The sequence below is a fragment of the Terrapene carolina genome, unplaced genomic scaffold (assembly GCF_002925995.2).
Source record: "Terrapene carolina triunguis isolate 2854851 unplaced genomic scaffold, T_m_triunguis-2.0 Scaffold33891, whole genome shotgun sequence".
In the NCBI taxonomy this organism is placed as follows: domain Eukaryota; kingdom Metazoa; phylum Chordata; order Testudines; family Emydidae; genus Terrapene; species Terrapene triunguis.
The window spans coordinates 11,554,599-11,580,021 of record NW_020698242.1 but is presented as its reverse complement, the minus strand read 5'-3'; the positions used below and the strand labels follow the sequence as shown (position 1 = coordinate 11,580,021).

The 25,423-nt window shown below is 42.4% G+C and overlaps 1 protein-coding gene across 2 annotated transcripts in view; it reads right to left on the bottom strand.

Annotated features, from left to right (window-relative positions):
- LOC112105766 (protein BANP) overlaps nt 1–25,423 on the bottom strand; it is a 251,621-nt gene that overhangs the window by 109,743 nt on the left and 116,455 nt on the right. For both annotated transcript variants that reach the window (XM_024198684.1, XM_024198686.1), the window contains exon 8: nt 13,006–13,173. In XM_024198684.1, coding sequence (XP_024054452.1) covers nt 13,006–13,173 — 168 coding nt within the window. The remainder of the gene's footprint in view (nt 1–13,005; nt 13,174–25,423) is intronic.

Here is a 25,423-nt window from a genome sequence, read left to right as displayed (position 1 = left end):
ACTTTCCCTCACCAATCTGGAGATGAAGAAAAAATTCCTTCCCAGCTCCCCCGAGAAAGGAGCAACTAGCACAATGCTGACAGTGGATCCTGACCAAACCTGCTATTTAGCCACTTCCATGGGTGGGAGGGTGGGTGCTGCTCCACCTGATCCAGGTAAAAGAGGGCTTCTCCTGCCCGGCATTTACTTATATAACTTCCCCTCTCTTCTGGTCTCCTAGGTCAGCATCCCCACTCTGATCTGCAGCTGCTGCAAAATCACTCTGTCTCTCTCTACCCCTTAACTGCCAGAGGTGAGTAAAGGCATCTTAAAGTGGGTGTAAAATTACATTTATATCCACTTCAAGAGGATTTCTTACATTGCCAGAGTATTGTAAACAGTTGTCGTCCCCGCCCTGCTTAATGTGAGGAGCAGTCATTGGCGGCTACTTTTACTAGAGCGTTCTTTAGTCTACAAGGTGCCACAGGACTCTGTGCTAGTGTGCTAATATTTTAGTTGCAATGCTCTGAAAAAATAGTTTGTTTAATTAGTATCTGTTCTCACACTCGTTGTTTTATGAACAGACTAGTGCAAGACAACAAATTTGTGCTTTTAAACCTGAGTCTGGAAACTGAAAACCAACTCAATATGGCTAAGCTAGAATCTAGTTATTTGGCGGAAAGTTTACTTGTTTTTGTAGTCCAAATAAATAGCTTTAAATTACTTTTACATTTAATTACATAAAAGGCTGTCAAGAGAAAGTATGAATAAAGCAGCCAAGTAAAGTTACCAAAAAGAGAAAAATAACTAATGTATAATTGTTATATGTTATGCTCTAATTGTGGTTCTATTCCTGCTATAGATGGAGGATGGGTCAGTGTGCCATATGGCTGACTATTATCCTAATTTACAGAAAGTCAGTGCTTAAATACTCTCACAATTTTCATGAAGTTTCATGCATATGTGATTTCTATATCTTGTAATATGAGTTTTTTCACAAGAGTCAGGACCAAATATTTGGCCTGGACCTAATGGACCCACACTGAAGGAAAAACAAAATCTCCCTGTACTAGTTATAAGGACCAGAGACTTTGTACTTGATGTCACTGATCAGGCCCAACATATGATTTACTCTGAGGTCCATTACCAGATACCCCTGTTCAGAGTAAATGGGTTCTGTTGGAATGTATAATGTATTGAATGGGCAATGCTGAAGTCCCACAGTTTGAGGACTTCCTGACTTCTTGTTTATATAGAACATCGCTGTGGTATTGTCTGTCAATACTGATACACATCTCCCCTGTAGATGGGTTTGAAATGTCTGGCAAGCAAGGCGAACCGCATACACCTCACTGACATTGATGTGCAGCAAAAGTTCTGCCTGGGACCAGACACCTTGGGTCCTGAGTCTTTCTAGGTGTGCATCCCATCCCATCACTGGTGCATCTGTGACTAGGGACAGTGATGGCTGAGGCCTGGAGAAAGGTATTCCCGCACATACTGCTTGCAGTCGAGCCACCACTGGAGGGACTCAAGGACTGTATTATTATTTAGTTAAATTAATTGGGTAAATGATTCTTCCAGAAAAACAAACATCTTTTTATCTTCTCCTGTCTGTGTGCCATGAATTTTCATATCGTTTTCACGTAACTGATTTTCCATCATTTCTGTTTTATTAAGCATCAATTTATTCCCGCATACTAGGCTATTAGATTATAAGGAATGCCAATTCTGTTTTTCACCTTGCTCCTTACAGGCCACCTCTAGTACATCCAGCTGTGACTTCTTGCTTTCAGTATGTTTTTCAAACCCCACTGCACAAATCAAAAGCTGGTCAGTCCTGGCGTCCAAACACATAATCCTATATTCTCATTTTTTTCCACCCAGTAACTGTTGGACTCAAGATGGAACTGAATGATGGGGTAAGAAATATGTCTCACCTATAACTTCAACAACATTTTAAAAGTGCAATTCCTATAGCTTGGAACTGACAATTCTATCAGCACAATACTATATTTCAGAGAAAACCTTAAACCCCCATTATAAATATGTTCTTATTTCCCTACCAGGAACAGCCTGTAACTCAAGAGTATCCATGAGTTAGCAAGGCCTGCAGACCATTAAAGAAACATTGAAATTTGTTTGCAACTGAATAATACAAAGAGACCTGTATTTGCTGTAGTCCAGCTGTTACTTTACAGATGTTAAAAACTATTTTTGCATCAACAAGCTTAAACAGGGGCTGGTAAGAACTGCATATACCAAACTCAATCTAAAGTGGGAGGAATGCGGTCAAATGCATTCAGAACTGTACATCTCTCAAGAAGCAAACTTGCTTATAAATAGACTCCAATCTTTGGCTTCATTGCAATGGCCAGAGTTAGTAACAAAAAAAGAAGAAAGGAAAAGAGAACTCAGCAGTGTCTAAAAACAAAACATCCTTTATGTATAATTGTTTTTCCCCCTCTAAAGCTCTGACCAGGCAAAAGTAATATTTATCCATTTTTAAACATTCCCCATAAAAAACAAATACAAACTTGAATAGCACACAGCTTGAATGGAGGATATGTCAACAGTTATAAATCACTATAATGTAAACTATCTGGCCCCACATTTACAACTTTGATATAACAGAGAATCCCTGGCTCTGAGAAATTGTACAGCTGAACTCTCATGTTGAAATTTTCCACCACGTTTTTTAGAATGGAGGATTTGCTTGGACATCATCTGAACAGTTGAGTTAGTGCTGTGTGGTATTTTCACGGCATCTTTCTTTTCAGGTGGATCAGATGCAATAGCGTCACAGTTATCCTTTGAACGAAAGATGCTGCTTTTACCTTTTCACAAATGGAGGGTTATGAAATGGAAAATGTTATAAACGACTAGTTCCTTTTTCATGAACGGAGAATTAGACCCTTTAAAATCTGTGTTTACTGTATGTTCTCATGAGCCAAAAAAAAGTAAATCGCTCTAAAAAAGGCCTTTATCTTTTTGGGCTAATCCTCAACACTTGACAAAGTCACCCCACTAAAACACTCGTTTCTGTGGCATATTTTTCAAAGTTAATCCTCTTCAGGAGTTGTGAAAGCCAGATGGGATTTGTCTGACAAATGTAATTCACAACTCTTTCAAGCATGTGTGTATTTAACTTTCAACTAAGAACAATTTGAACATTCCTTATGCCAAAGGAAAAACCTCTGGCATTTTCCGTATCACTTTTTCCACTGTCATTTTGCTTCATTCATTCTTTGAATTAATCTCTATTTAAATCTCCCTGTGGGTTTCTGCATCTTTATTTCTAAAATAGCTTCTTAAAATCGACTGCTAGATATTTGTCTTCACACCCCAATTTTATTTTAAATAGGAGCTAAAAACTGTAAGTGAACCTCTACTTCTCTTCAAAGACTCTGGCGGCAAAGCCTCAGCTGGAATAAACTGTTATAACTCCATTGACGTCAATGAAGCTATGACAATTGACATGAGTTGAGGATCTGCCCCCTTGTTCTGGCAAGAAGGGATGGAGGGTTGGATTCTGGAGCAAAGTGGTTTTTTGCTTGCTCTGCTTATTTGCATATTATTATCCAGTGTTATACATAACACTGCCAGTGCTCTACTAACAAACGGGAAGGCGGTTTTGGGTGGCCTGAACTCTTTTCTTAGAAAAAGAGGAATAAGAAAAACAAATTAAAATCAAAGAAATCTACCCTTCCAAAAAAGGGCAGAAGTACTGGCTACGTCACCTTACATCACCCTCTACTGGACAATTCACAGAAATAAAAATGGACCCAATTCCCTCCTCCCTCTGCCCCCTCCCCCGCAAAATATGCATGTTTTTTAAAACGATATCTGCTTAACCTACTCTGGCAGCCATGTGTATGGCTCTTGTCAGAAAAAACAAGAAACAAAAACACACACATTGAGAACTAAAACCCTGGCTTGGAAAAGAGCAGGACAGACCATTGCAATTAATACCTCAAGCACAATAAAGGGTGACATTTTCAAACTGAAGTGCCAGATGAAATATGGGAATACAACGTCTCCCTGAGCCCAACAATCTACTCTAATTTCTTTACACGGCCCATAAATCTTGCGGCTGCTGTAAACTTGCACAGTCAATTAAATTTAGAAGAATCTTAATGAATAACTTTGGGGGGAGGAGAGGAAAATAGCAGTGAAAAGGCATAAGTTCATTTTTTTTTTCCTAACAGCTTCATTAGACATATTTAGTCTAGAGATTAGTTACTTTTGAACGTTTAGGATTTCAGTATCACGATGCAATAATTACTCAGGCAAAACTCCCATTGACAATGCCTGATTAAGAACTGTAGTATCCATCTCATGCTGTCCTAGGCATCACCGACCAGGGATCAGCACAGTTAACTTCTAATTGTGATATACTGAAAAGACAAGAGGAAATTTGTTATTTTTAAGATATATGATATAAAGCTAGTCACGTCATATGAACTAGTCCGTACTGCAAAAGCAGAGACGACTTCAGTTTGAACGTTTCACTCATAACGTTAACATGTCTAATGATAGCCAGCACAAGCACCTCAGAACGCAACTCAAGCATGTGCAGCCTCCTTAAATGTGAATGTATCCAGATCATTTTGACTAGGAAGCATGTAACAATTCAATTCTCATAATGGGCATTTCGGACCCACAAAAAAGGAACCCAGGTTACAGCCAGATAGGTTTCGGGAAATCACATTTTAAAAAATGAAGTGACTACACTACAGTAATGGTGAAAAATACCAGCTCAGAAGCTCTGGAGATTGAAGTCATTTACTGGGTCACAGAATAGGACATGCTGCAGGGCAGTGACCATGCAAGCTTTTCCACATTCCCACCAACAGTTCAGTCTTCATGGTTACCCCAGTCCTCAGCCAGTCTGCTGGGATTGCCAACAAGGAGGGCAATAGTGGCGAGTTTTGTACCTCTCTGCTGGGAACTAGACTGACATCAAATTCATTTCAAATCATATCCTGAACAGCTATCAGATGGTAACAGCTTTGGTTACTACAAACCAGAACTACAGACAGACCAGCAACCTAGAGATAAAAGATGTTAGATCCCATTACTAATCCTCTGAGCCATGTATCCAGTTCCCCTACAATTACACGCGCAGTATAATCCTTGTCTCCCTCCTCAGAGTATGCCATTCAGCAGCACTACCCACATCAACATGGATGGTTGCAGTTCAACACATCCACCACACCTTTCCACCAAAAAGAAGGTAGTTAAGCATTTTAACCCAGTCATGTATTAAGCTCTCTTCCACACGGTTGGTTATTATAGAAGTACAAATTAATTAGGGCCTGCATTTTCATCAAAAGCTATTATATAACAGCTCTTTCACTGTGTTCTTAAAAGAAATGTCAGGACTAATAGAACACATTGGTTTAAATGATGGTGAGACGTGTTAGATATTTACCATTCCCAAATATAAAAGTATTAAACTATTACTTTGTACTTGCCGAGTTTCGAACAAGGGCAAGCAAATGTCCCATACAGAAGAGAACCTCATTGTTTTACAGCACTTAAAAAAAGTACTAATAAGCATCCCCTGACTGAAACACACACACTGGGATTTATAATTGAAAGCTATTCTGAGATTAATCAGCCCTCAGAGATATGTGATTAAAAACATCACTGCATGCTAATTACCGGTATGTAATTCAGCTCTACGTTAGATCTTTTTCCTCATTAGTGCCTTTCATTCACTATATTCAAATAAAGATTCGGGTTCATCAATAAACTCAGGAGGGGAAAAAAACTAACCTAAAACTCAGGAAAACAGCTAATACAGAGACTATAGTAAATCCTCATGCACACACCCCCTCCCAAGCCCTCACAAATATTTTTAAGCTTCTAAATGATGTTTTCAGAACAGCTGGGCTGCAATGCAGACAAACTGACACTGTGCGTCCACTTCACATATCAGTTGGCAGAAATAATATGAAAGAAAATACATTTTCAAAAGAATACAGAAATACTTTCTGAACCCCCCTAACACTTCCCATGGGGATATTAAGAAAAATTAACTATCTGGCAGCCAATGAGTTTAAACAGAGCTACAAAACAACAGTTATTTTATCACCTTGAACCTGGTGAAAGGGTCAATAAAGTTTTTCCACTCTCCATTATCTGCAATGCTTTCTTACAAGCTTAGAAAATGTGTTTCAATTTGTCCCTCATTATTTGGTAAACGTTCTATTGCTCCCCATCCTAGAGTACTACATGAACTTGCTGTATAGTTTATTTCCTCCAGGACACCAGGTTGGTTACACCCAGCCCTCGAGGGACTTGCACTAGGGTGCTGCTACTGCGTTCCCAGTTCATTATATTCTCCTCTGAATAAACTGCACAGTGTTTTGTTAGACGGCTGCTCCCACAGAGAAAAAGGAGCGGCTCCGGCAGGCAGTGTACATGCCGTGCTCTGGCGTGATCACACTGAAATGGAGATGTGGGGCTCGGGGAACAGAGTGGTGGATTTTAAAATAAAATAAATATTCAGACTTTGCAGAATATTTCTCCCCAGATAACAGTTTTGAGATGTTTCAGCTTTTAAAGCCTTCAGGCCACATTGTGGCCCAGCCTAACGCAGATGTATGCGGAGTAAGGGGTTGTAAGGTTCACCCTCCTAACTGCGCAGCCTGCTCAGATGGCTGCTCCAGGCACAGGGAGGTAGATAAGTTGAGTAGGGTTACTAGTCCCCTCCCCCCTATGCGAACAAGTGAATGGAAAAGGGATGGAGGAGAGGTATGGACTGGGGGGAGCCAAAGTAAACTGGAAGCTCATGGGAATAATGAGGGAGTCACCGTTCTGCCCGAGAGTTTCTCCTAGGGCAGCACAGTTACACACAACCCCATGCTCGGGGCTAGGAGCAAAGGTCTAGCCCTTAATAAATTGACAGTGGCTTTTAAGCTGACTACATTTTAGCAAACTCATTCAATTTAGTTAATTAAGAACATACTGGGTCAGACCAAAGGTCCATCTAGCCCAGTAGCCTGTCTTTTGACAGTGGCCAACGCCAGGTGCTTCAGAGGGAATGAACAGAACAGGTAATCATCAAGTGATCTATCCCCTGTCACCCATTCCCAGCTTCTTGCAACAGAGGCTAGGGACACCAAAAGATGCCAAAAGCATATGTAAAATTCTAAAACTAATTTTAAAATGTGCTGTAGTAGAAGTGCACCCAAATCAATCGTCAACACATGCCTTGTATTGTGCAAAGAAATATATCAGTGATATTCTCAGTTAAAAACTATTTGTTTTTAAAACACATATGTTATTCACTGAGATTCTTGAAGTTCAGTTCTTCCTATCCAGAAATCCACTAGCTAAAAGACTTTTTATACAGCTAGCTTGCTAGTTATCATCATCAACAACAGAGATAAGCTATTCAGGCTTAAAATGTTAAAAATATTTGGAACCATATGAACAGCTAACCTTGACAGATCAGATCAGACTCTACAACATTCCAGTCCACATCAAGAAAAACATGGCTGGAATATTATTTTTATTTATTGGTTGAATTATGCATTTGATTTAGACTGCTATCCTGCACTACGGACTGGAGTACTACCAAGTTTGGGGTGGATGGCAGTTAGCTGTATTTCAGAGCTGAATGGGATCTACAAAACAAACAGGTATTAAAAAAATGTGTTTTCCACACCAAAGGCCATCGTACATACCTCGAACATTCTTGTCTTCTGTATGCATCGTGGGAAACTGATTTGTGGCTGGAAGATAAAAGTATCTTGGACTCTAAACACATATTAAAGGAAAATTTAGTCAAGAATAACATCCACTTATTGGATGTCCATGCTACTGTTCAACTATGATTTCTGCAGTAGAATAATTTCACTGTTCAATACCGTAATGGCAGTGTTTAATATATTATTTTACTATACTGTAGGCCTTCCTATGTGCTGCCACCTATGCATGAGACAAGCTTCCTAAACCTATTCAACCAAGCCACCTCTCTCACCTCATTTACATCCTGTGACGTTGTGCAGTCTATATGGTTTTATAAAAATATGATAAGTGAATATAATGTAACTGGGATATGCTTCATGCAAAAGGACTCTTGTAAGGTATCATTACAAAGCTTATAAGCTACTGAATGTGATCATCCTATTTGTATAAATCTACCACTCTTGTATCTAAAACTAGAAATATAAAATATAACTCTGAGGGCCTATTGTAATTATGCAAAGTGTGGGCCATTAATGGTGGTTTGGAATCTTAATGACTCCGATCTTGATGACTCCCATTAACCAGGACCATTGTCTGCAGATGGCTGTGTTTTACCTGTGAGTCTTCCTGTATATGTGTGTGCTGGCAAGTGGGCAATGAAATCTTGCAGTGACATATGATCATGTCACCTGAACTGGAACTCATCTTTAACCTGGTGCTTTTCCAGTGAGGGGGGGTGGAAACCCAGAGGGACAAAGGGTTCCCGCCTTACGCAAAAGATATATAAAGGGGTGAAACAGAACAAAGAGAGGAGAAGAGCCATCATGAAGAATCCCCTAGCTACCACCTAAGCTGGAACAAGAGCTGTACCAGGGGAAAGAATTGTGCCCAGGCCTGGAAGGTGTCCAGTCTGAGGAAAAAACTTACTGAAGCATCTCTAAGGATGAGATTATCTGTATTTAGTTTGATTAGACATAGATTTTACTTTGTTCTGTCTGTTACTCCGTGGAACCACTTAAATCCTACTTTCTGTATTTAATAAAATCACTTTTTACTTATTAACTCAGAGTATTTATTAATACCTGGGGGAGCAAACAACGGTGTATATCTCTCTATCAGTGTTATAGAGGGCGAACAATTCATGAGTTTACCCTGCATAAACTTTATACAGGGTAAAATGGATTTATTTAGGTTTAGACCCCATTGGGAGTTCGGCATCTGAGTGCTAAAGACAAGCACACTTCTGTGAGCTGTTTTCAGGTAAACCTGCAGCTTTGGGGCAAGTAATTCAGACCCTGGGTCTTCGTTGGAGCAGACGGGAGTGTCTGGCTCAGCAAGACAGGGTGCTGGAGTCCTGAGCTGGCAGGGAAAACAGGAGCAGGGGTAGTCTTTGCACATCAGGTGACAGCTCCCGAGGCGGGGTTTCTGTGATCCAACCCATCACACATCTATCCTAAAGGCTCTGTTCTGCCATGAAGCCAAGGGGACAGCTATACGGTCCCTGAAATCTAACCACCAGGTAGTGATCAAACCAACAGACAAAGGGGGTGCCATCATAGTGCTCAACTATGATGACTACATTAATGAGGCCAACTGACAACTGTCTGACATCAGCTAGTATATGGAAATCAAAGAAGACCCCACACCACAATTTACCCAGGAATTTAAGGATATCATCAAATCTTTCCCCAAACACCTCCAAGAAACACTCTACCAACTCGTCCCCCACAAATCCACTCCAAGGTCCTTCAACCAGGGAACCCAGGCAGACCCATCATAACTGGCCACAGCACTCTCACTAAAGAAATGTCAGCACTCATAGAACCCATCCTCAAACCACTCACTACACAAAGGGCCAGCTTCCTCCAGGACACAACTGACTTCTTCCGCAAACTCCACAATGTTAACTATCTCCCTCAGAACCCCATCCTCACCACCATATATGTCACTTCCCGATAAACCAACATCCCTCACAATGACAGCACTGCTGCCTGCCTCAAATATTTACAAGACAACTGTGACCCTCTATGTTTCCCAGACTTGAAGAAGAGCTCCGTGTAAGCTCGAATGCTTGTCTCTCTCATCAACAGAAGCTGGTCCAATAAGAGATATTACCTCACCCACCCTGTCTTATGAAGCCTATGAAGCACTAAAAGAAACATAGAGAAACTAGTTTAAAGAAACTATGTAGATATGACCATGCCTTATTGATTAACTTTGAGATATTACTGTAAACTTTGTCCTTCCTCTCCCACCCCACTTTCCTGGTCTGTTTATGACCCTCACTTATCACATCCTGTCAAATTTAGACTCTCTTTTTTATTTATTTGAGCGCACAAGAGTGTGCATTGAAAATAATAATTACTATTATTGTTGACTGTGCAAAGATTACGACTCCTGTTAATCACTGTAATACTCCACAAGAAACTGACCTATAAGGCCACATACTCTTCAGAATGTTTTGATGACATCACAGTGAAGACAGAAAGAAAACTGAATGGTTTTTGATGGCAGACTAATCCTGAGATGTATTTTTTATGTAAGTCATAGTCTTCCTCTACTGTGTGAAGCAGCTACCATATTTTACCTGAAAGGTAAATGATGTTTAATTAAAATACACATTATATACCCATTTATATAGATCACTATTGTACTTAGTCACCTAACAGTATCTACAATTTAATTAAATCAAACAGAAGCATCTACACTAGACAGTCCAGTCATTACTGTTATTGTTGCCCAATGGCAACATTCATTGACCAGCCCAGAACAAAATTCTAAACTAAATATCGGTCTACGCAGGTGCACCTTAGTATGACATGAAAGCAGTAATATATCAACTCCAGCAAACAAGCAGGATGAGAGAGTTCCATAGGTGAGGGAAGGACACGTATTGAGAAGACCCTGCAATCTATCTCATAGTGTTGTATCCTAAGACCTGACTAAAGGAACACTCAAGCTTATCTTAACAGCCTGGACAAAAAAAGGGGAAAGAGAGAGTTTCTCAAGTAGCTGAATTTCAGACCATTCAAGGCTCACCTTAAATTGCTCCCTGAAGCAAATGCTACCATAAAAAGTTGTCTGGGTTCATATGTAACACTTTAAAAAGCCATATTTGACAGCTATGTTGTCATAACTGTGAAATACAGACCTTAGATTACTTCAGAGCTGTAAAATATGACTTATTTTCCCTACTAGCTGGCAATGGGAATTTTGCCACATCCATTATACAGTGTATATAATAAGTAACAGATGCCTATGAATTATGGACCTGTAATTCAACCGAGAGGTTCCAGGGATGTCAAACCACAAAAGCAAAGCCTAAGTGGTTCATGTATTTACCTGAACACTGAGATGGAATTACAACTCTGTCATCCAAAAGTTATCTCCTCCCCCACCCCTCCAAACACTGCATGAATCAATTTAAAAAAAAAAAAAAATCTTTCCCCTCTTCCTTTTCCCTATACTCTCATCCTGCCTCTTATCCCTTCCTTCCTGCTCTCTTTATACCTCTTCCACTCTTTTCAAATCGCTGCTGGAGAAGCTTCAGGTGAAATACTACTGCTCCCACTTGTTCTTGGGATGCCATAAATGTTTTCAGAACAGCAGCGGAGCCTGACCAGAGTTTGCTGCTTTTTCTTAACAGTGTTTTCATAGTTCCTGGATGTGAAGGTACCTGGTGGATTCACGCAGCACCTCAAACACTCCCAGGAAGTAGGATCGACCATGTTCTGAGGAAAACGTAAGACACAGAAACCATGAAATCCATGGAACATTTCATCCACATTTATCAAAGATGGAGGCTACTATTACTGTCTGTGTCCCACCACTGGCAAAGAGAGTCTCATTGCCCTGAAAGCTAAATGTGCAGATGTTTCAGTAGAACTTTATCACATTTGGGATAAAAAGACATCTTTAAAGGCTATAACAGAAAGAGACAGAGAGAGAATACAGTTTTTGTTTAGATAGGAGACTACTGCCTCTTGAGTTAATATAGTTAATATAAATGCCCTCGACCTGCATCTGTGGGCTTTACATCTCACTGTTGGTCCTTTTTTCACCTAGCAGATTAATGATTAATAGTTTTAACACAATGAACTCCAACACTAGTCAATATGTACATGCTAATGTGGCTATAAGGTCTTCAACTATTGCATTTTGTATAAAGAAAACAGATTTCAAAGAGAGCTTCAAAATAAAATCCCATCAATAAATATAGTTTATGGTAATCATTATGCTGATTAGTTGTTTTAATCTGAGAATTCCGGAAATTATTTCAAGTTTCAGTATATAAAATTGTCCATTGAAAGCAGATTTTGACATTTTTGCATAAGATACAGCGTTAGTGTTAACATGCAACCAAAAACTTCATGGAGGCAAGCAAATTTACTTCCTCTTCTTTGGGCTCACCTCCAAAATACTGCTTTTAATATATGATGTACAAACACCCCACAATACTGCTTTTAAAATAAGCATGAGCCAAAAATGTCCCATGAGAATATTTCCTAGGTCAACATTTTTCATTTTATTATTGTTCATTCCTATATCTATGTGGAAACACACTGCCGACTAGATTTTTAAGGATAGCTAGTAAATATTTTGTGAACAAAATTAAACATGTCCTAATAAACTGTATGAACATACTGTGAAAAAGACTTTTTTAACAAGATTCATTTTTCTTTTATTCTTATTATGAATCTTAATCACAGATAAATATACAGCCCCTCTACTGAAAAAAATTAACAATCTGGTTACCACGTAGTGGGTATACTACATAATGGCATGAACTTGCACATACATTATTAGTATATGAGGATTTTGTATTTAAACAGCCAAAATTTTTGTTTGGGGTTGGGGAAGGGGCAATCAAACCAGAATATTATTGCAGAAAGGAGTTGAGACGTAAGTATATAACCCATTGAAACTATTATGTTTCTTACCTACTGAAATCAGTTACAATTTTCATTTCAAAACAAGAACATATTTATTGATGGTTTGGTGGATGGCTTCCCTTCCTCCATCTCATGCCAGAAACACACACACACACACGTCTGTTTGTCAACATTAAACTCTACTTGCAAGAAAAGCTGCAACAAGCCACAGTCTTATTCCAAAATGATCACTTGAAATTTCATCATCTCTTTCTCAGTTTATATTCAAGTATAGATAGTACATTATAGCTACCTAAACATACTGCAATTTGTAGTGTCTACATATGAGCCTGTTGTAAATGTAGATTAATAGAAGCTAATTTTGTTTTCAAGTATTTTGAAAGACAAATGAAATGTTTAGGGTAAATTTCCATTTCTCCAATGTTTCTTTTACCTGAGCCACTATAAGATGAAGAGGAAGGCGTTCGCCTGGAAAAACTTTTCACTGCAAGACTCTGGCCTCGCTGTTTTCGCCGCCAAGCTGTCCGGCATTTGGAGTCTATGCTCTGCTTGATCCGGTACCAGTCGGACTCTGTAATTCCAAATTTATAGAAAAGGTGACCTAGAAAGAGGGGGGAAAAAACACAAAAGGATAGGACAGAATATAAATCCATATTCTGTATGAAATGCACTTATCTACATGGGGCTGCAAGGACTCTCACACATTCAAGGAGATGAAGGCATTGTACGAAATAGCATCTGTTGATAAGTGCCCAAAGTCACCTCAAGGAACATGAGATGCTCGATGGCAGAGATTATCAAAACTGCAGTTGTGTGCAATTACAGCAACCATCACACAAATTACCACACACAAATCAAGTAACTGAATGTGTGCAAATGATCAGTTGTGTATTTAACTGGCCACCAGTATATGCAATTTTCCAATTTGCATGTGCATTTGTGGAAATCAAGTTTGAGATGCACAGTACTGAAAATTTGATAGATGAGTTGCTCCTTGGCCAAATGTGGACAAAACTATATTTAAAACTCCCCTACAGTCACAATTTCTAGAAAACTAATGGTGACTAGATGCCAAGACTAATTCTCTAACAGGATTGATATATAAGCTAAAGTGGTTTTTTTTTTGTTTTTTTTTTAATGGCCTTCTAGAGCAGTGTTTTTCAAAGCACAGGTCGTGAGCCAATACTGGGTCGTGGAATGTTAGACACTGGGTAACTTGCTCATTCAAATTATAACGATTGTTGCTGCGCAGCAGCTCTAAAGGGCCGCACAGCAGGGACCTGGAGAGAACAGAGGTGGGAGTGGGTGGGAACTGGGGAGGGGAGCAAGTTGGGGCTTGCAGGGCTCCTGCGGGGCTCTCCCCTGGCCCCGGAGCTCGCTGCTGCCGGCCGGGAGAGACGGACCCTTTCCCCGGAACTCCGTGTTCCTGCGAGCAGAGGAAGAGAGCTCGGAGCTGCCTGCTGGCAGGGAGAGAGAGAGGCCCCTACCCCAGAGCTAGCTGCTTCTGGCAGGGAGAGGGCTCGGGAGCGGGGGCGGGGGAAAGTCTTCTGGCCCCAACCCTGGGGCAGCCTACCTGCACCCCAAACTCCTCATCCCTGGCCCCACCCCAGAGCCCGCACCCCCAGCCAGAGCCCTCACCTCCCCCGCATCCCAACCCTCTGCCCCAGCCCTGAGCCCCCTCCTGCATCCTGAACCCCTCATCCCCAGCCCCACCTCGCAGGCCTCACCCCCAGACAGAGCCCTCACCCTACCCTCTGCCCTACCCTGGGCCACCTCCCACACTCCTTACGATAGGCTTACTAAGGCTAGTGTCTAGTGTTAGTTATGTAAAGTGGGTTAAGCTGGAATGTATTGCAATATTATGATTTTATGAAAACTCTAGTCAAAAGATATAATTATGTTGGTTCACGGGAACCAACAATTTTCTTCAACTGGGTCACGAGGAAAAAAGTTTGAAAACCACTGTTCTAGAGCATGTCTGCTGAGTCTTCAAAATCACCAAACTGTAAATTGCAAGATGAAGGAAGTGACCTTTTGAAGGTATTCCTAGTGCTATCAAGTCAGGTCATTCTAAGGAAGCTTTTCTACACTTTCCTAATATAGTCGTTTCAACAGATTATTTTGGTTTCCCCATCCACTGTGTAAAAATAAAAGGATCCTGTGAGTTAAGCTGCATAAAGATTTTCCAGTGAAGCTCATTGGTTTGGTTTTGCTGCAAACTCAGTCCAGGTTCACAAGCTTTGCAGTAAACATGGGCCTAGTTTCAAGAGAAACAGAAGAAGCAAGCACCAAACATAGGGTTGTGTTTCAACTGTAACAGGAATGGTTTCAGTTTCCAGGACAGTATGGTTAAAAATAATGGGAAACAAATACAGAAGGCATTATCAGCATTTTCACGAGTTCCCAATACTGCATTGCCAATTCTCATGATTCTATTGCAAATCTTGCAATATTTGGTGTTTTTCTTAAAGCCCCAGTTGCCTGAAGTCAGCTGATTATACGGTAATCTCATCTTTCATTAAAAAAAAAGAAGACGTTTCTAGCCCTCACACTCGAAGGGAAAAAGCTTGAAAGAATAAACCCTAAAGTTTCAAAAACTATAAGGCAAAACAATATGTATATTATTCTTTAAAATGTTGATTCTGAGGGGCTGAGTCATGATTAAACTTTTGGGTTTGGCAATATTGCAATTAAATCCCATCTAACTACCTTAATGACGAAAGAGTCATGTTACAAAACCCACAGCTACTACTTAGTCCAATTTCTGATCGAAAATTGAGCTGGATGCTTCTCAACTAAACCAATCAATATGCCCAGCAACACAGTACTGAGTTTCCAATTAATCTCAGCTGACTATGAGGTCACCCTAAATTCCTAGAATGGAAAGACAACCGTTTTTGTTAAACCAATAAAGCTCTCTTTAGGCTTCCTTCGTGCTTTGTATTTTGTCGGCCTGTTCACAGGGCTTTGCTAATTAAAAGATTGCTAATAATATATTTAACTGAATATCCTATTCTAATAGGCTCAACATGTAAAACATTATTTTGAGTCTAAATTTCTGATTTTTAATATACAGTTGTTTCTTATGCCCCCTCTCTTGACACAAATTGTCTCTCTTCTCAACAACCAGCTAGTTTTATCATCAAGCCTTCCATTAAGACCCTGATAAACATGTGCTTAACTTCAAGCTTTTGTGTAGTCCCACTGAAATCATGGGGACTGCTCGTGTGGTTAAAGTTAAACCTGTGTCTAAGTGCTTTGCTAGATTGGGGCTGAAAGGGCTAAAATTCTAGATTCACAAGACTGTAAATATTATAACGTTTGCTGCTTTCTTTTAATTTTTAAATAAATGGAAGTTCTTGTAGAATTTCACATTCATATGCATATCTTACCACCTTTTATATATAATCTATTTGGTTCATTATATGGATTAAGCCATCACCATTTTTTTAAACACTGGTTCTGTTTATTGATGGTCTAAATTAGCTGCATATTTGTTTAAAGAGCAACCAGAAAATGAACAAAGGCAAACTAACTAAAGTCAGGAAAGAATTGGCATCAAAGAGCCCATTACAGAAACACACGGCAAGCCCCAAAAGTTCTCACTGGCAACTGACAGCAAGCAAATATGCTTTTTCGAGATTGTTTTACAACTACTACATTTTGCCTCAGAAAGGAGGCAGAAAATTGACTGAAACTATCTGTTGCTGTAGAATATTTTCCTTTCCGTAGGTGTCAACAAAATGAAAGCACATTCTGTACTGTAAATACTGAGACCACATTTTTCTGAGTGTCATCTATTGCCCTACAAACTAATATGCTGTATACACAGAAATAGGTTTATAATTTTTTTCAATAACATCCAGTAAAAGCAGTTGCGTTTTCACTCTGAGTACATCTCAGCTGTCACTATGTGCCAAAGCTTTCCAGATAAGATATATTGTCACATACTATACTGTGGCAATCACTCTTGTAACCCTGGATTTACATATATTCTTCTTCCGTATGTTCAAATTTCATTAATAAATACATTTAAACACTTCTTCAGGTCGCACACTGCCTCCAGTAGAGGTAAATCAACAAATTGCAGGTGGATTCTGGGGTTGAGGGGAAGGGTATACACTATTTGGAATTGGCAGCATAATACAGCAGGGCAAGGTTTAAGTTTTACTAAGTAATTCATGGGACATCTCAGGCTAACTGTCACTCTATACAAACAGGAATCAAACAATATAAGCTGTTGGAGACATGGTGATCAGAGCTGCAGCAAGCTGCTCATGCTCGGGGAGTCAGTGCTTGCATGCCAAGAGCATATGGGAACAGATGTTGCGTACTGGGGCTGTACATTAAGGAAGCTTCAGAATTTGCCATGTTGAGGAAGAATAGGGAAAGGAGGCCTCTCTCTGTTACAAACAGATAATGGATACATTTCACTATATCACCAGTGCAACAGGTAGTAATACTGAAACACTGGAAAAAGATGAGGACACCTGTTTAGAGTGAAATAGCTCACAAATGAGATAGAATTTTGTAAACCACTGCACTCATAAGCTAAACAGGGGTGAGGAGGCAAGAAGCAGATTTTAAACTAGGGAGAGAGAACAAATTTTGGGCTCAGATTTTCAGAACCATGCATGCACATGTGTGCAGTTAGATCATGCAATTCCTACCTAAATAATATGGTGATGGAAGCCCTACAAATGGTATGGACAGACAGTCACATGGGCGACTAGGAAGGCCACCTTCCATGATAGGTATAGAAGCAAGTCGCCAGGGGTTCAAATGGGGGTCCCATTAGTCTGGAAAGGACCAGGTTGAGGTCCCACGCTGGGACCGGTTGTCTAACCTGCGGGTACAGCCTTTCCAGATCTTTCAGGAAATGCCCAACCATGGGGTTGGCAAAGACGGAATGCCCAGCTGCTCCCAGATGGAAGGCAGAAATGGCTGCCAAGTGCACCTTGATGGATGATGACCTTGCTGTTTCAAGTACAGTAGGTAGTCCCAGATGAGCGGTATGGGCGCCTGCATTGGAGATGTGCAGCCCTGAGCGCACCAGATTGTAAATCTTTTCCACTTGGACAGGTAGGTGGCCCTGGTGGAGGACTTCCTGCTACCAAGCAAGACCTCCCTAACAGGCTCAGAGTACATGAGTTCTATGGGGTTTAGCCATGAAGCTTCCAGGCTGTGAGATGAAGGGACTGGAGGTTGGGGTGATGAAGCCAACCATGGTCTTGGGTGATCAGGTCTGGGACCTGTGGCAGTGTGATTGGGGTGTCCACTGACAGCTCCAGGAGCGTGGTGTGTCAGTGTTGGTGAGGCCACGCCGGCGCCACCATTATGATCACCCCCTGTCTCTGCAGATCTTGAGCAGGACCCTTGTGTACGTGTGGGAACGCGTACAGCAGATGTTCCATCCAGGGGAGGAGAAATGCGTCCACAAGCGAGCCCAGGTTATGATTCTGGAAGGAGCAGAATTGCGTGCCCTTTCTGTTGTCTCATGTGGCAAACAGGTCGACCTGGGGAACTCTCCACCTCTGGAAAATGCTGTGAATTACATCTGGACGGATGGACCACTCGTGGTTGTGGAAGGATCTGCTGAGGTCGTCCACCTGCTCATTTTGGGAACCTGGGATGTAGGACGCGTCCAGGCGAATGGAGTGGGCTATGCAGAACTCCCACAGCTTGAGGACTTCCTGACATAGGGGAGAGGAATGGGCTCCACCCTGCTTGCTTATGTAAAACATTGCAGTTGTGTTGTCCGTCATAACTGCCATGCACTGCCCTTGTAGATGGGCTTGGAAGGTTTGGCATGCTAGTCGGACCACTCTCAACTCCTTGATGTTGATATGGAGTGAGAGCTTGTCCTGAGACCAGAGGCCCTGCATCTGAATGTCTCCCAAGTGCCCACCCCATCCCAGAGCTGATGCGTCCATTACCAGAGACAGAGAGGGCTGGGGTCTGTTGAAGGGGACTCCCTCGCACACCTCCTGTGGGTTGAGCCACCAGCAGAGGGACTTGAGGACCTGCACCGGAAGGGTGACTACTATGTCCAGGCAGTCGCGCCCCGGACGGTAAGCCGATGCAAGCCAAGCTTGGAGAGGTCTGAGCCACAGCCTGGCATGCTGTATTATGAAAATGCATGTCGCCATGTGGCCAAGGAGCCTCAGGCAACCCCTTGCTGTGGTGGTAGGGTACTGTCTGAGGCCTTGTATGATGTCCATCATCGTTTAGAAATGAGCCTCCAGCAGGGACGCCCTGGCCCACCTTGAGTCCAACACCGCGCCGATGAACTCAATTCTTTGCGTTGGTAACAGGGTCGACTTGTTCTCGTTGAAGAGGAGACCCAACTTGTCAAAAGTGGATCTGACAAAGCGGACCTGTGTCTCCACCTGGTCCCTGGAACGCCCCCTGAGCAGCCAGTTATTGAGGTATGGGTATACCTGCACCTGCTTCTGACGGTCGGAAGGCTGCCACGACCGACATGTGCTTGGTAAACATTTGTGGGGCTGTCGACAAGCCAAAGGGCAGGACCGTAAATTGGTAGTGGTTGTGGTTGACCACAAACCTGAGGACTCGTCTGTGGGCAGAAATATGGATATGTGGAAGTATGTGTCCTTGAGGTCGAGGGCGGCGTACCAGTCTCCCAGATCCAGAGAGGGGATAATCGCACTTAGGGAGACCATGCGGAACCTCAACTTTTTCTAGAATGGGTCTGAGACCCCCTTTGGCTTAGGGGATTAGGAAATAACGGGAGTAGAATCCCTTGCCCCTTAGCTCCTGAGGAACCTCCTCCATTGCTCCTGTGGCGAGGAGTGTCTGTATCTCCTCTATGAGGAGATGCTCGTAAGAAGAGACTCTGAAGAGGGACGGGGAAGGGGGGTGAAAGGGAGGGGAGGAGCAGAATTGGAGAGAATGTCCCACTTCTGCTGTGTGAAGGACCCAAAGATCTGATGTTATTTGGGACCAAGAAGGGTAAAAGTGGGACAGACAGTTCAGGAAACAGGGATGAGGATCCGGTACTGTGACTGGTGCGCCGTCCTTGGGCGCATCTTCAAAAGGCCTGCTTAGAGCCTGACGATGGTTTTGTCGGGCCCTGGTCCTGGCTGGGCGAAGGATGCCATTCCTGCCCCGCTTCCTATAGAAGTCCTACCTGGGCCAGGGAAGATAGAAGTGCTGCTGGGGTTGGGTCTTAAAATGTTTGCATTGGGTTGCTGGGGTATGCATGCCCAATGATTTCATTGTCACCCGGGAATCTTTAAGGCTGTGAAGCCTGGAGTCTGTTTGCTCTGCGAACAGGCCCATGCTGTCAAAGGGCAGGTTCTGGATAGTTTGTTGGACTTCGGGAGGAAGCCCGGACGCCTGTAGCCAGGAGCTCCTTCTCATGGCTATGCCAGAGGACAAGGTTCGCGCGGCCAAATCCGCAATGTTCAGTGAGGCCTGTAAAGAGGTCCATGCCACTGCCTTGCCCTCATCCACTATTAATGTGAACTCTGCATGTTGGTTTGCTATCCTCAGCTGGAGCTTCCCAGTCAAGTAGACCTTCCGGACAAAAAGGTCCATCTTTTTTGAGTCTTTCAACTTGGGGGTTGGGCCCTGTTGCCCTTGTCTCTCCTTCTCGTTAACCGCCGCCACCACCAACAAGCAGGGCTGCAGGTGTGACAATAGGTATTCATATCTTTGAGAGAGTATGAAATACTTTCTCTCACCCCTTTGGCTGTTGCGGGAGGGATGGAGGCAGGGGTTTGCCACGGATTTTTTGTAGTGGCCTAAATGGTCTTTATAAGGGGCAGATCAACCCTGGATGGCTCTTCAGGTGTTAGGATATCGACCATAGGGTCCTCCGGTTCAACCACCTCCTCCGCTTGTAGTCCCACATTGTGGCAATCCTGATGTGCCCTGCTATCAATGAGGAGTAGTCCAGAGGAGGAAGACCCTGCCACTGCTTCGTCAGGTGATGGAGACGACAAAGCTAGAGGTGGCACCTGGGCCCTCCTGGCCCGCCGGCTCCCTGGGGTCGTCCTGCTCGGCGCCATGGCTCTTGGTGCCGACTGCAGTCTCGGTGCTGGGAGCGGGTGCGGGAACTTGATCCTGTTGAGCGCCACGAGCCGACGCTGCCTTGGAAACCCGAGGTGTGGGACAGTCCCTGGCTGGTGGGGGCACATGTCCCTCTGAGGCCACCAACTGTGAACCCCTGGAAAATGTGCCCTGGGCCTGGTGATAAGCCTACGGGGTCCAAAATGGCCATTGCGCGGGCCCCTGCCACGGCACCTGCCACAGCACCATGCTGGTGTCCTGCCTGTACCTATGCTGGTCTGATCAGTACCGGCTGCACATAGAATAGCAGGACTCTGCCTCTGAGTCCGATGAACGGGACCTAGACCACGACGACCATGGCGGTGCAAGCAGTACAGTGCTGGGGAGCGGTGCTGAGCAGTCGGTGCAGGAGAATGATGTCACAATGCTGCGAAGCCAGTGCCGGGGAACCCCGTCTCGACGCCAGTGCTGGAGAATGAAGCCACAATGGCAGCATCGGGTAACCATGCAGAGACCATTGCCGTGGAAAGCAATGTCTTGGAGATGGCAAAGGCCTCATCATGGCGGGCGTGCCTCTAGACGATGCCGCTCACTGCGGCGCTGGAGGCCTGTCCCTGCTGGCCGGGGACGGGGGAGCCATCATGGCAATCAGGTCCCTTGCGGCCTCAAAAGTGTCCGGGGTGAAAGGAAGCTATAGCTCCTGCACCTGTCACTCCCGATCAGGTCAGTCGAGTGGCACCAAACTCAACGGCCTCCTTTGCAGCCTCCTGTGTAGTCGGCGCTGGGTGCTCCTGCGTCGGACACACTCTGGCCACTCCGTCTGCTTTCCTGTGCAGCTTATGTGGCACCAGGGAGTGGGAGCGGTGCCAAGCCGTCTCTAGAGGCTTTGATGCTGGGGAGCGCCAGTGCCGAGGGTCTCTATGGCCAGAGTCCTTCCTCGACACCGTGTTACGCACGGAGGCTGCAGCGCTCTGCAATGAAGTGCTTGGTGCTGGATCCTGCTGGCCTGGGACCAGTTGGGGACGAAGAGCTGCTTCCATCAGGATCTGCTTGAGCCTGAAGTCTCGCTCCTTTTTCGTCCTCGGGCAGAATCCTTTACAGATTTTGCACCACTCTGTTTGATGCACCTCCCCCAGACACCTAAGGCAAGAGTCATGGGGATTGCCCGTTGACATGGGCTTGGGGCAGGTTCCGCAGGGCTTAAGCCCTTGGGACCGAGGCATGCCCCGAAGCCCAAGGGGAGAAGAAAGGGGTGTCCCCCCCCCACCCCAACTAAAACTAACCGTAACAACTAGCAACTAACTACTACTAACTAAAACTACAAACTGACTACAACTATGAATAAGAAAGACTAGGGGAAGCACTTGCAAAGCAAGCAACCGCAGTTCCAACCTCCGACACTGGCAGTAAGAAGGAACTGAAGAGGTGGCGGGTCAACAGGGACCTATATTCACTGCCGTGGAGGCACGAATCCAGGGCTCTCCACAGCCAACCCGACATGTGCTGCTAAGGGGAAAACTTTCCGATGACCGTGCACGCGGCGCACACACACCTAACTGGAATCTACATGATCAAGCACTCGAAGAAGAACATTTTTTTTACCATTCAGCTAAATGGTAAATAGAAGTACAGTGGAATCCTTTAGAGGTGGATAAATTCATCCTAACAAAAAGGTTCAGTATAACTAAATTAGGGATGTGATGTACCAGGGATTCATGTACAGATAATGGCAATCTGAGCATTAATAACATGAGAAAACTACAATACTATCTTCTGTTTTGTTCTCGAGCAGTAACTGACTACATTCTGGACCAGCATTTAGTCAAGGGCCTCAAGTGGATACAAACTGCAACTCTGATGATGTCAACCCTCCAAACAGAATGGCACAGAAGGAATAAAATAAGATATTGCAAATGAGATTCCTAACTTGGGGAAGTCCACACTAGAAAAGCATGGGGATCACTCAGTAAATAAGGGAATTGCTTCTATCAGAACAGCTACAGACAAAGGCAGCATGGAGAATACTCAGACAATACAATAATCATTCTGGTGTCTAAAGAGTACAGATTCCAACAGAATCCATCTCTGAATAAATGCAGGAACCATGTAACCATTTTGATGAAAAGCACAGAAAAACAGTTACAATTCACCAGTTTGGGAAAAGAGGCAATAACAGTATTTTGGGAGCTAGATGCCCTTATACAGGCAATAGTGGAAGTAAAGAATATAGCCTATGTAATGACAGATTAAAGTATTTTCAGAAGATCCTTTCCTTTAGGGCTGTGAATGGTCAATGGTAATTTTCAAAACAAAGGATGTGCTTGTTTTTAAACATTAAGGGTCCAATGTTTGCTTTCTTTGGGATCCTCACTTCCTAAACAAAGTTCTCTAAAAAAAAAAAAAAAAAAAAATACATGTGAGGCTCAAAATACAAGTTAATAAAAAACTGAGCTAAGAGCTTGAGCAATTTCTATGGCCCAGATAGCAGCAGGAGCAGCATGGGATGGGATCTGCACAAAGGATTCATAGAGCACTTCTGGGTTCTTGGAAATACACACAGAGAAAGCCATTTGGTTTGCCTCCAGTCTTCAATTTTTTGCAATAAGTTATAAAACAAATGGTCCCATCACACTAAACAAAGACAGGAAAGAAAATAAATTGTCCAGGGAAATTAAAAAAAAATAAATCTAAAACTAAACAAGAGTTTCTTAATAACTCTTTGAGGGGAAACCCTGGATTGGAGTATAAGTTTGTTTTTGAATTCTAATTTGGGATTCAATTTGAATTCTAATTTGGGATACATTTATGGAAAAGTTAAAATATGACTCAAATGAAACAGGATTAAACATATTTCTAAAACTAGAAGGTTTCTTCTTTACCATGTTTGTGTAGGTCAGAAAAAAAATGTTTTGGAAGATTTTATAGATGGCCTGACAATATCGATGCAATGAACATAAAAAAAAAGAATTCTATTCGGTCTGCATGTAAAAGCAATATGTACTTTCAAGTTCTAGAGAAACCTGATGGACAGTGTATTGAGAAAAGTGGATAGTCTTTTTTTTGTTTGTTTGTTTAAGTACATACACAAGAATAGCCCTCCTGTTTCTTTAAAAGTCAGAATTCATTCAGCAAAGGAAGCAATCCATGGCAAGCATTAAATTATAAAGAAAGGAATATATTTAAGAACAATTGTATGAGAATACAATTATAATATCAAAAGAAGAAATGCAATATTTTATCCCCTAAAACACAAAACTTGATACTAACAGTTTAATTTCCTAATCATAAAATTAGAAGGATTCTTGATAAGCTTTGGCTGCTTATTTATAAATACTGACAATTAAGAATGCCGCCTTTGCTCTATGAATATGAAAGATAAGAGTGTTTATATTTTTATTATATTCAGGTATCTGAGAGAATTCCATATTTACTGCTCACTGATCCTAATTACCATGGGATTTCTTTTTTGTTTTATTTTGTTTTTTTACATATAATAAATACACATACCCCATAACCACTAGATAGGTGCATCTTCATAAATTTAAATAAATATGTATTTTAATCTATAAATAAAGGTCAAGTGTTCTTTTCTTTTTACAATTCCAACATGATTTTCAAACTTCTGAAGGAAAAGTAGATTGTCAAACTAGAAATTTAAAAGATGCACAATTTTTTTTTCATTTTTTAAAAACAAAAAATTGACCAGAATTCGATGAAAACTGTAAGTCAAACATTTTAGGCTTTGAATTACTGAATGCATGGAACAGTGAAGTGGGGTGATTATTTGGGACTTTGGCTGACAAAACTCTGTTTTCTTTTTAATAGAAGGTGTCAAATTTGGAGTCATTTCTACTAAACTAATAGCCGGGCTGGTGTTGGGGTAGCAAGCAGGACAATTACCCTGGACCCCATGGCACAGGGGGCCCAGCAAAGCTAAGTTACACCATATCTAGAGAGTCACTGTGGGTAAATGTAATATGAGTATTACAGTAATTTAATCTCTAAAAGTGGAAATAAATCACACGTAAATCAAAGGTTTTCAAACTGTTGGGCGCATCCCCCTAGGGTGGTGCGGAGGAACATTTGGAGGGGCGAGCAGTGACACCAGGCAACTCAGGCTTTGGGCCCAGCCCCAGGGCTTGGGCTTCAGCCTTGGTCTGCAGGCTCACTCCTTGGTTTGTGCCCTGAGCCCCAGCGAGTCTAACGCTGGCAATGATAATAGTGTGACACAACTAAATTCTGAGTAATACCTAATATCTGAAAAGTAAACACCTCTGAAGTTGGTTTCATGCCTTTAGGTTTCAGTTCTTCCAAGCGTAATTGTGGTCATGCACTGACCATACAGAAATAATTTTAGAAGAGTCATTGTTTGCTTGAGATTTTTTATTTTTTGTAAATTCCATATTTCATATCCACAGCATGGAGGCCAACGTATTTCTCTTAAATAACCCAAAAATGTTTAAGTTTGTGGGGAAGAGGAGAGGAAGGAGGAGAGAGTAAAAATGTGCAAACTCATGGAAAAGCTAGCCTGTTGTATTTGGCCAGGTGGCAGAACTGCCTAAATTTGGCAATGTTTCCAAAGCATATGCTTTGGAAATGTCAATTATGGAATCAGGTGATCACATCCCAGAATAGTGTTCTCATTCCCTAGCTAACCCACATCCAAAAAGAGAAAAAGGGGGAAAGATGGGCCTTTTTAAAAAGGGGGGAACGACTCAGCTACTGAGTAAAAATTCTTGTTTTCCATTTTATTTCCATGGTCCTTTTTTAAAACTTCACACCCAGAGCTATCAAACAAAGAGGCATGCTTACTATTC